At 44.2% G+C, this 12,583-nt stretch overlaps 1 protein-coding gene across 1 annotated transcript; it reads left to right on the top strand.

The window, feature by feature from the left end:
• The first annotated feature begins 7,605 nt into the window (after window positions 1-7,605).
• Window positions 7,606-10,953, top strand: dmrt3a (doublesex and mab-3 related transcription factor 3a). Its single transcript, XM_085476454.1, has 2 exons — window positions 7,606-8,423; window positions 9,602-10,953. The coding sequence occupies exons 1-2, from the start codon at window positions 8,024-8,026 to the stop codon at window positions 10,612-10,614; spliced, it is 1,413 nt and encodes a 470-aa protein (XP_085332580.1). The 5' UTR covers window positions 7,606-8,023; the 3' UTR covers window positions 10,615-10,953.
• Window positions 10,954-12,583: the final 1,630 nt, after the last annotated feature.

Below are 12,583 nucleotides of genomic sequence, written 5' to 3'. Positions count from 1 at the left end.
CTGGTGACTTACAGACAAGATCAAGAAGACCACATTTTTCTGTGTTAAACTCTTTGCAGCTTGTAAAGAACAAACATGTCAGGATGATGTGCTGTTAAATAATCAGCGTGCACAGCCTTTAACCGTCTAACTTCCGTCATGTCCGCGTGCACATTTACACTCCGGCTCAACATTTAAGTCTGATTCTCTAAACGAGCAACGTAAAGACAGCCGTGGAGAAAAACGAGACTTTGTTACAAATAACATTTAATTTAATTATGAACCAGGTGATTTATTTGATCTGAGCAAATGAAACTACATATGGATGTTTCCTGTTGGTTATTGGCTGACGTACAGTATCCTCATTATGCTGTCATGTCAGCTAATTATGGGCCCACTGTAACCATATTCTCACAATGGGGGGGAAAAAAAAATTTAATCTGAAAAACTGTTTTTCAGATTAAAAGTCAGCTGATGTAAAAAAAAAAAAATCACAAAAATCAAGTATTTGTGACGTAAAGTTTGGTCTCCGACTGGACGTCTGTGTCAGACTCAGATGTCCTCCCGAGGATGGCGTGGGACGGGTTAGACGGGAATCGCGTGTCCTCTGCTGCGTTGGCGCCTGGTGAGCACCGGCTGCTTATTTATGGTGCAGCTTCCACAGCATTTGCATGTCTATTGTGTTTTTAACCCTCCTGTGGCCGGGAGTCAGCTGTGCACACCGCTTACTGTTTGCAACTTCTCCAACGTCCTGTCAGGCGGAGCAGAGGCGGAGCAGAGGTGGAGGCCGACGGCTGACTTTGGAATATTTCATGTTTTCAGCTCCATGTTTGCTGATCGACCTGTGAGCATGTGGAGAAAAACTACATCTGAAATATAAAAGTAGCTTTCTCATTTCTGCTCTTTTTCACATTGACTGAAGGCATAAAGCTGCGTTTGACTTCATAGAGTTTAACTGTAAATTAAAAAGCAACTTGCGGCCCGGAGCTCTCCCCGCTGCGCACGCTCTTTGTGTTTTATAGAGATTCATTTCAAACGGCTCGCTTCCAATGCCTCTATTTGTGTTTGCGTTTGAATAAGACAGCAACAAAAGTAATTTGGAGCTTTGGAGTTTATGTCGCTACAGGTTTCCTGGGAATAAAAACGCTGGGACGTGATGGAGTGCGAACGCGGCCGTGTGCCGGGAACAACGATATAAAACAGACAAAGAAAATTACTTGTATTTTCTTTGTGCTGCACGGTGGGAACATTCATTGGATTGTGCCCCATCTGTTGTAATCAATAACGTGACCATCTTGTTTTTTTATGAAATGCACTTACTCTTAATTTCATCCACCAGTGGTTTTAGAGAGAAGAATGTGGAGTTACCTATAAGGCTCTGACATTATAAATCACCTCTGGAGACCAGATTGTACAGCAGTATCGATTGATCCTGATATATCACAGAAATTTACTGTCACTTCTGTTTTCAATTAAAGATACAATCAGTCAGATAATGACTTAATTGGATTTTACAGAAGATTGAGTTTTATCGCCCCGTGCTTTATGAGTTTAGTTAAGGAAGGCCGTTTTATCACAGTTGTCAGGCCGCCGCTGCCTTGTCCTTCTGTAGCTGCTGCCCCGCGTACAGGCAGGGGAGAAAGTGTCACAGGGTCTGTTTTCCTTGAGCTGCCTCCGCCTCCATGAATCACGCCCTCCCGTAATAGATAAAATCTGCTCGGATCCCGCCGTGACACCTCCTCGGGGAGTGATGGGAGCTCGGTGCAGACGGTGTGGAAGGGGATGCTGCAGGTTCAGAGACGGAGGAGGAAATTTCCAACCGCTGGGAACAGCCAGAACGTTGGCACCACTGTTGGAAAGGAGAGAGTTCAAAGGTTATTTTATTGAGACGATATTTTACTGTGTAGATGAAACATTCTACATTAAAGGAAACCAGTTCTCCCATTCTACTCATTCCCAGTTCCATGTTTTTATTCCTGAGTCTACTAGAGCAGCTTTGCATGATTCACAATTCAAAATAAGCCTCATACATCTTATACTACTGAAACTAAAAATGTGTTTCTAGTTCAGTTTTTATTCACAATAAATGAATAAAAATTAGAATAAATGAATAAATCCAGAAGTAGGAAAAAAAGTCTCACAGGGAGTTCTTATATATAATTACTTACATTTTTTGTCTTGTTTAATATGATTGTCCTCCATAATAACACCATAGTGTATATTTAATATTACAGAAAAAGCACAACAGGTGCCCTTTGACACGATGTCTGCGTCTATATTTAGCATCTTAACACTATTTTCTTGCCAGTTTTCACTTCTGTGAACCAGGAGAGCGTCTCACCTTTAACGTATCACCATCAGCTCTGGCTGTTTACGGCCACAAACTTGGACTCGAGGATTAACTGAGCAGAAATGTAGTGGTCCTAGTCCACTGTGATGTCACAAAGGACATTTTTGGTGGTAACTGAAAAAACTGCAACATAATTTCACTGAAATGTCTAAAAATAGAAGGAGGTCAGAGTATTTTACAGTTGGTCTCATGCTGACAGCACTGACGTGGCTGTTTGGGTCCAATGAAGGGTTTGCAGAGAAACTTGTGAAAGAGTGATGTTCCTCTGGCCTGATGTTTTGTTCCTTCTGACTCGTCATATTTTTAGATTTCTTCTCTTCTTTTTTTTTTTTTTAACTTTAATTACCACTAAAAGTCTATTTTATATAAAGGCTGAGTTTTGTTGCAATATTCTGCCTCCACTCTGCATACCTTAAAAAATGCAGTAAAATTAAAGCATGTACTTCAACCAAGTATTCTGTACGTATTAGCAGCCACTGAATTCAGCTGGTTTACTGAGAGCACGACTGTCTGAAGGACGGAACGAGCTCTGTTCATAAATGTCTGTCCTGAAAGCCGAGCATCAATAAAAGGGCCAAACTGTGAAGACTAACTTCCCAGGTTCACCCTCCCCTCATCTGAGACACGGAGCAGCCTTTGGGAGGACAGAGTGCGACCAGAGGCCTCAGTCGTGGCCTAATTTTGGTATGAAGAGATTAGTTCATCGTTAAAAATGGCCTTTTTTATACTTATCTATATCTCAAAAAGAGATTGTGGCCTTGCAAGACATGCAGTAAAACACCAAGAGGCTCTCAAAGTGTTATTTTGTTGGCATTCCCCTCTGCACCCACAATTACATTTTTAAATCAGCTGTTTAAAAAAATCCAGTTTTATTTGAATCTCAGTGCCAGACCAGCAGGCCTGCATCAGCACACTGTGTGAGATAATAAGCTCATAAAATAATTATACAAGAAAAGCAGAAAATCTTTTGAGAATAACGACACGTTAATAGTTTAGCACAGAAAAATCTAAATGATTCTTTAACTCATGAAATTATGTGAAAATTGTTTTCATTCCTTCGAATAATGAATCACATTTTGTATGACAACTTCAGATTTAGACCACTTTGTATTAGTCCTGTTTTTTACTATTATTATTGCATCTTTCCTTTTCTGTCCTTATCATCATCAAATTGACTTCCCTGCCCGGCACCGACAGGGTTGAGCAGCCACGTAAAGAACACCATAAAATTTTAGCCATCTTCAAACATTTTATAGCTTTACATGCAAGTCAAATAAAAATGACCTGCCCTCCTTAATGATGACAATAACATTTATTTATTTATTTTACAAATGTGAGATAATAAGAGGCGAAAGAAAAAGCTCAGTTTGAGATGTTAATATGATCTATAACTCTGAGACTGATAATATTAATGACACACTCACGTGTGCACGCTTTGCTGATATTTCTGTTTAATTTATTCAGTATTTTGTTTTTACTGCCCGCTTATAGATTTTCTTGCAGCGGTCTTAAAAGCACAGCCTTTCCCTTTTTGCCTGGATGAAGGCTGACGTCTGACTGATGTCCTCGGTCAGCTTTCTAAAGACGTCAGATGTCCAGCTAATTCCTCTGTAGGAGCTCGGTGTCCCGCCTCCCCAGGGAAAGTTAAATCAGCATTTCTGTGACAGGACTTGTGAGTGGCAGCGACGCCCCCAATCAGCACCTCATAAAAACCTCACTCAGCAGAGGTCAGCTCCTCCTCCTGCTCCGGAGGGGCCCCGCTGGAGGAGTTCCCTCAGCCAGCGTAAACAAGAGCTCCAACATGAGGAGAGACTCAAGTGCAAAGTACTGAAAGCAGCGTGGGAAGGTTTTGTGTCGTGAACAAAACTGCCTAAAATAAACACTGGAACTCCATTTATGAAGCAAAAACTGAAAAAAGCCTTCGACACATTAATCTGAGTCCAGATTTCCAGGATGGAGGTGACATATGGTTTAAGTTCACAGAGCTCTGTGTGACTAACCAATGAGCCCCGACTACGATCTCTCATAATAACAGAATCTATAATGAAACCAAGTCAACGTGGACTCTCGAAAAGATGCACTTTTATCCAAATACACTCATAAATAAATATAAGGAAAATATATTATAGCCAATATAAAGACACGTTAATCATCCTCAGCTGACACCTTAAAGAGAGAATCATTATTTTTACATTTTTTCAGGTAAATGTTGTAATCCTACAATATTACAGTATAAATGCTTCTTTTCCTGCTTTGCTGAAGGATTATTCAAAAGTAACAAACCAGTGTTTAAACTGTGTGGAAATGAAAAAATAATTACATTTGTAGTCTTTTAAATTCTCCTGTGTCTGTTGTCGGGACCTTATTCTTCTAATAAACGGCACGTTGCTTTAGGCACATTATAATTTTGCATGTGTAAAAGAATGTGTGGCTTTGAGCTCATTTTAAATACTCTGTATATGCAATCCTGTCATTTTGAGCTTCTACAGGACAACTTCGTTTCCTACAGAAGGCAGAACAAAGCACGTTTTTCAAATTCACCCACATATGTGAAAATATTGGATATAAATATGCTGATGCACTGAGGCCATACAGCACCACACACAGAACTTCATGTATTCATTTACTTTTAGTTACTTCTGGGTTGGAGCAGCTCAGAAACTCAGCAGGCTGTGATGGAGAGTGACTGTGTGCGGCAGTGTTTTAATATCAAAGGTCTAAAACTGAGATTATTAACATTTTACATGTGCGTGGGCGCTTTGATTGAGTTAAATTACGTTGACACAGCTACATATAAATTTGGGCTATAATACATAATGACTGAGCGGACTGGCACAAGTTTAATTTGGATTACATTTCTAACGTGAAACGTCTTAGCGAGTAAATTCGAGTAACCTTATTTTAATCTGTCACCCACGCGTGTTGGGCTGTCAGCGAGCGCGGTCACAGACAGCGAACAGGTGTTTAAACCCAACTCACGAAGGGTTTAGTGCTTAAACTGAAGCAGATAACACTGCAGGCGATGCCCCTCCAAAGCAGCCCCTCACCCCACGGTGGCTAATTTGGCCACGACCAGCGCGTCAGGGCGCTAAAGGACACCTTGCGCGTGACGTGGAAACGCAGGAGCCTCTCCAGCATCCTGCAGAGCCACAGCTCTAACAGAGAAGCTGCAGTATAAACTTTCATCCCGAACGTGTTTTAATCTTTATCGTGAACAACACGAATAAATTTATTATGCGTTCACCCGCAGCCTCCCACTCCCACAAATCTACTCGGCCGGCACAAACTGCAAAGCCACTCTAGTCACCTTGAAATTTCCTCTGCTATTTTCCAATTAAAAGCTTAATAGCCCTGGAGACGGGCTTCACGCGGGGAAGTTTACCGTGCTCTTATTCCCTGTAAGCCGCGAGCCTCGGATCCCATTATTTGCTTGAATAAACCTTTTTTACGGTCAGAAATGGGCCCGGCTTTGTCCGGTGTTATGTTTCAATGCCCTCTATTAGTCCGGCAGAAGGGACATATCAGCATCCTCGACATAGCTCCCAAAGGGCTTTTATACATGCAGAGGCCTAATCAGCTAAGTTATGTACGATTGTGTAAAAGGTGCGAGAGGCGCCATTATTATTTTTCGCCCCTGGAATTAAGACTTAAAGCGTTTCGGGCCTGCAGGAAACGGAGCAGAGCGCGGATAGATGTCCGGGCCTGTAATCGAATTATGAACAGTCTTTAAATAGCAACCTTTTTACACCGTAAAGGTTTTCATGGGTGACTCATCTGGATATTTCGGAAAAGGGAAAGTTTGGATTGTATTTTTATGAAACAGCTGATTTAAGATTTAAAGGTTTCGCTGGTTTGTTTCAGGGAGCGAGTCCTTTTGAAACCTGCACACAGGAGATGTCATATTTAGTCGTTTTGTGATTTCACGCTTCTTTTTACACACACACCCTCTCTCTCTACGTGTGTGTGTGTGTGTGTGTGTGTGTGTGTGTGTGTGTGTGGTGTACGACGCTAATGTTGCTAAAAAGGGGCTCAAAACAAATCGAGTGCCTGGAAATAACACGAGGCTCTTAAATCTTCATACGAGTCTGTCCTGCAGAGTGATTTTTCTCTGAGCTACTTACACTAATATCGCACTAATATTGCAGTAAAGTTGCAGTAATATCACACTAATATTGCACTAATATTGCAGTAATATTGCACTAATGTTGCAGAAAAGTTGCAGTAATATTGCACTAATATCACACTAATATTGCAGTAAAGTTGCAGTAATATTGCAGTAAAGTTGCAGTAATATCACACTAATATTGCACTAATATTGCACTAATATCACACTAATATTGCAGTAAAGTTGCAGTAATATTGCAGTAAAGTTGCAGTAATATCACACTAATATTGCACTAATATTGCACTAATATCACACTAATATTGCAGTAAAGTTGCAGTAATATTGCAGTAAAGTTGCAGTAATATCACACTAATATTGCACTAATATTGCACTAATATCACACTAATATTGCAGTAATATTGCAGTAATATTGCAGTAATATCACACTAATATTACAGTAATATTGCACTAATATTGCACTAATATCGCACTAATATTGCAGTAATATTGCACTAATATCACACTAATGTTGCACTAATATTGCAGTAATGTTGCAGTAATATCACACTAATATTGCACTAATGTTGCAGTAATATTGCAGTAACGTTGCACTAATATTGCAGTAATATCGCACTAATATCACACTAATGTTGCACTAATATTGCAGTAAAGTTGCACTAATATCACACTAATATTGCACTAATGTTGCAGTAATATTGCAGTAATGTTGCACTAATATTGCAGTAATATCGCACTAATGCTGTAGTAATTTTGCACTAATATTGGAATAATCTTGCAGTAATATTGCAGTAATGTTGCAGTAATATTGCACTAATATTGGAATAATCTTGCAGTAATATTGCAGTAATATCGCACTAATATCACACTAATGTTGCACTAATATTGCAGTAAAGTTGCACTAATATCACACTAATATTGCACTAATGTTGCAGTAATATTGCAGTAATGTTGCACTAATATTGCAGTAATATTGCAGTAATGTTGCACTAATATTGCAGTAATATTGCAGTAATGTTGCACTAATATTGCAGTAATGTTGCAGTAATATTGCACTAATATTGGAATAATCTTGCACTAATATTGCAGTAATATCGCACTAATATCACACTAATATTGCACTAATGTTGCAGTAATATTGCAGTAATATCGCACTAATGCTGTAGTAATTTTGCACTAATATTGGAATAATCTTGTAGTAATATTGCAGTAATGTTGTACTTCATTGATAAATCTGTAACACGGGGTTTCATTTCGGATCCAGGGTCACGTGTTCGCCTCCAGCAGCGTGTCCGGTGCTTCGGGAGGTCGTTGCTGTTATCTGATCCTCGCAGGCGCTTTGACGCGTTTGGTTACTGCTCGTCTCCACAATAGCGTGTCAGGCTGATGCGTATCAGTGCTGTCAGCTGAGGAAAGGTGGATCCTCCACTACAAGCCCACACCTCTCATCCTCCTCCTGTCATGCGTGCAGCACAGCAGCTCCATCCACCTCCACCTCTCTGACTGCTGCTGCGGCCGACGGCGACTCTCGCGCCCGCGTCCACGCTGGAAAACACGCTGAGTCCGACGCAATGAACGGTTATGGGTCTCCGTACCTCTACATGGGGGCTCCGGTGTCACAGCCTCGGGCCCCCCTCCAGAGGACCCCCAAGTGCGCGCGCTGCCGGAACCACGGCGTGCTGTCTTGGCTCAAGGGTCACAAGCGCTACTGCCGGTTCAAAGACTGCACCTGCGAGAAGTGCATCCTCATCATCGAGCGGCAGCGCGTCATGGCGGCGCAGGTGGCGCTCCGGAGGCAGCAGGCAAACGAGAGCCTGGAGAGCCTCATCCCGGAGTCCCTCAGAGTGCTGCCCGGCATCGGCTTAGCCGGGGCCGGCGAGGGGAATCAGCCAGCCCCGCCGAGGACCGAGGAGCTGGAGCTGAGGTGGAGCAGCACGGAGCCGGGGCAGCCCGGAGCACCGCTGTGCTCAGGTAGGAGAGCAGGGGGGAGAGCAGGGGGGAGATATTTGACTCTCTAAACAATTATTGTTTGTCTGGAATGAAGAAAAAAACCCTCGAAATTATGGGATGTTTTTTTTAATAAGAATATCTTTAAAGGCCTGAAACTCACAGTATAAACATTGTGACTTTGTTATTTAAAACCGTTTTCAGGTCAAACAAAAACGGATGTGAAACAATATAAAAGCTGAAATGATCATTTCAGCACTGCTCGCCGGTCTGACTGCACTGATAATGACACATTTAGCTGAAGTGATCGATACACATCACTCCGATTTCTGTGAAATAATCACGCAAATACGAGGTTTCACTTTGCGAGTCAGGAAACAGATGAAGAGATGAGCTGTTTCAGGAAAGAGACGTTTAATAAAACTGAAGCGAAATAAAACAAAGACGTGTTGACATTTTTAAAACAATATGAATTAATTCAGTTTTTAACATTTGTTTAAATAATGATGCATATTGAATTATTACAGACGTTTTTTCTGCTGCTGAACTTTTAATAATGTTCTTCTATTTCACGCAGAAATTTTATTTTCTATATAAATATAGAAACTATATAATTTATATAAAATAAAACGTGCTTAGTTCTCGCTGACCTGCGTGGAAATGATTTCTGTGAGAACCATTAAGGAATAATTACTTTCCATCCACCTGCCCGAATCACCTTTATTGCTCCTGACACTTTAGGCACGGATTCGGACACGCGCGCTTTCATTTCCTGCGTGACTGTAAAAGATTACAGTAATCAGCGGCGGACAGGCCCGATCGAATATAATCGCCATATTTCTCACAGGAGGTCAGCTTCGGATGAAATGTTGCCGAGCAACAGGCCATGTGTTTGCAAACTGCGGTCAAAGATCCCACGGCGCGCGCACTCAGCACTCTGCGTTAACAGCTTCTGTGAGGAGGCTCAGATAAATCCTCACACGTCTACGTGTAGCGGACAAGTCGTGACACGCGATTAATGGCGTGTTGCTTTTCCTCGTGAGGAGCGTGGAGGTGTTTGCACTGTGAGGCGGGTGAGGAGTTCGCACTAACCGCCTGTGAGCTCACAGGCTTAGGGGTGTGCTTAAAGTTTTCTGTGGATGCTGACACTCTTTCGTGATTTTGTGCTTACGCCGATAAAGTTGTGACTCTCTGACCCGCAGAGTCCACGGAGGACGGCGCAGACGAGGTTTCAGCAGGAGAGAACGGAGAGAGCTCCAGCGAGAAGGAGCAGGACGCGGTCAGCTCACCGGAGGCCTCCAAACCGAACTGCTACACCCCCGAGCCTCCGGGGACCCCCTCCCTGCCAGAGGAGAGCCGCTACGGCCTCCCTAAAGCCGGGAGCGCCGAGAAGGAGGCCAAAGCCGAGAGTCCGCAGAAGTATCCGGCCAGCCCCGCGGAGCAGGGCGTGCTGATCGAGGGCCTCGGCGGCTCAATCACGCTGCCCCTCAGCCTCCGGGCCAACCGGCCCCCGCTCGAGGTGCTCAAGAAGATCTTCCCCGCCCACAAGCCTCCGGTCCTGGAGCTCATCCTGCGGGGCTGTGGGGGCGACCTGGTGGGGGCCATCGAGGTGCTGCTGTCTAGTCGAAATCCTGACGCCAGCGCGCCACCGCACGCGGACGCGCACGCGGACGCGCTGGTGCTGCCCTCCAACGGACACCTGTTCGAGCCCGGCCTGGGCTCCTACCACCCGGCGTCCTCCTCCGCCAAGTGGTCCGTGGGCTCCGCCTTCCGGGTCCCGGACTCGCTGCGCTTCACCTCCGACTCCGCCGCGGGGGTGGTGTCCACGGGCGCGCTGGGGGTCCCCCTGCAGCACCCGTCCTTCCCGCAGCCCACGCGCTACCCGCTTATGCTGCGCAGCTCTCTGACGCGCAGCCACGCGGGCCCCTTCGTGCACAACGACGTGACTCTGTGGAATTCCGTGGCCCTGCAGCAGCAGTACCAGCTGCGCTCCGCGGCGCAGTACGTGTCCCCGTTCCCCCCTGGCGCCCCCGGCGGGCCCGGGCTGTTCCGAGGCTCAACCCTCCTCCCCTCCAGGCCCTCCGAGGAGCCGCGCGTGGGCATTCAGGAGGAGGGGTGCCCGCTGGGGCCCAAGCCGGGCCTCTACTCCCCGGATGAGGAGTACGAGGAGCGCTCAGATTCGGCGGACTCCCGCATCCTGAACTCCTCCAGCTGAACAGGAGACTGAGGAACATGTGTCACCGTGACAGGACGTGTGCGTGGACGGCGTGGACTGTCCTGTCTGAGCTGAGCCGTGGGAGCAATCACTCCGATGAACCTCAAACATCAGCCTCGCGCTTCCCACACTGGACTCGACCAAAGCGGGTGAATGAAACAGACTCATTATTCTGAAAGCGTCTCAGCTGTTTCCTGTAAGCATGTGTAGTACTGTGAAATCTGCCGTGTCCGGATCACGGCTGCATGTCGAGTAATGCCAAATAAATGTGAGTAGTCCAAACGGATAAAGGCTGTTTTCTTGCGTGTCGGCCACACACACTCAGTCACGATTACACGAGACTACAACATGTCTGCCCACAGTCCGGCTTCACATCCACACATAAAACACGCGTGACACCAAAGGATAATAAGAAATAATAGAAGCAAAATATGGAAGCATCCCCGATAATGATTTTGTTTTATGGAGCAGCAGTAATAATAAAACCTTAATTTAATCAGGACTGGAAACATTTAATATGTTTGTGAGTGTGCTGTGGGCCTGATCTCTGTCACCCGTGGCACCGTCAGCGCACTCCTCACAGACACGTGATGTTGTTTTTGTATGAAATGTTTTCATATCACATGTAAAAGCCAAACAGAAGGATCTGAAATCAGCTTTAAAAAATCTGATTGTCCTTTAATTTCTTTTAAAGAAAATAATGAATAATCTCAGTTCGATGCATCAAAACACGAGATTATAAATATGATATTCATGTTATTAAAATGATTAAAGCCTCGTGAAACCCACTGTTTAGATATTTGGTGTCATGTCGAAGATGTTTCTGTAAAAGTGAAAAACAAACACTGATCGTCATCAGACAGTGACGTCAGTCAGGCTGTCAGCGCTTTAAAAATCTCAAACGCAATAATAAGAGCACGTGTCTCCCTCAGTGCTCGTGTATTTAAACCTGTGACGTGTTGATGATCTGCGCAGCTGCAGACCAATCACATACTCCAGCTTTTAAGCTTCCGCTTGTTCAGACGCTCCAAAGGTGACAAATTCCAACGAGGGAAGAACCAGGTAAGACGAAACATCCGGATTAAGCAGCTGCGGCGGATTAAAATAAACATACGTGACTTTCTAGTTACAACAGAGAAGTGACAGTGCTGTGAATAATCTGTGGATCAGAATTATCCACGCGCGTGGGGGGCAAATAGTTTTTACTCACAGAAATACACAAATGAATATCCGCTAGTCCACGTTTCCTTCGCTCAGCGCGCGGCCCCTCACGTTAAACCTGTCACGTGCTGCCATCTCGTGGTGTCCTTTGCACATAAACTACAAACAGGCGCCGGAGACTCTCGTGACGTGGATAATGAAGATTTTCAAAACAGTAGATGTAACGAAGACGAGTGATGTGAGAAATGAAAGCCACAGAATCCCCGACAGTGTGGGCAGGAAAGAGGAAGGACACGCCCGGAAGCTGAACCCCTGCCTTGCTCATGGACAGCTCGGCAACTGTTTCTGCGCTTTGTGACAGCGCAGTGATATTTCCTCGTGTGCTGCTCGCCACTGTTTTTACTGCACTACAGTCACCTGACAGCTGCTGCTTTACTAATTAAAATGTGGATGCAAAACACGAGAGAAGCGTCAGAGTGATCTTATACACGCGGAAAGACACGTGAAACCAAATTATCAATAAAATAATCTGTTTGTCTGTTATTTTGGACATTTTTTTGGGATATTTTATTGAGTGGTTTAAGAATCCGATTCATTGACCAATATTATTATTTTGTCTTTCAGACTCATGAAACAAACAGATTTCCTAACATTCATGTGCAGTCACATATTTATGAGGCTTTGCTGACATAATATAATGATGCCATTTAAAAATAATCTTTGTTTTATTGATTAATTCTTAGCAATATATGGATTCAGACTCAGGTGTGCTGCCAACAGGGAAGCTGCAGAGCGCCCTCTGGTGGAC

This window comes from Copadichromis virginalis, linkage group LG12 (assembly GCF_057382275.1).
Source record: "Copadichromis virginalis isolate Kocher_CV1m ecotype Utaka linkage group LG12, C_Virginalis_male_GT1.1, whole genome shotgun sequence".
Lineage (NCBI taxonomy): Eukaryota > Metazoa > Chordata > Actinopteri > Cichliformes > Cichlidae > Copadichromis > Copadichromis virginalis.
This window is presented reverse-complemented; position numbering and strand designations above follow the sequence as displayed.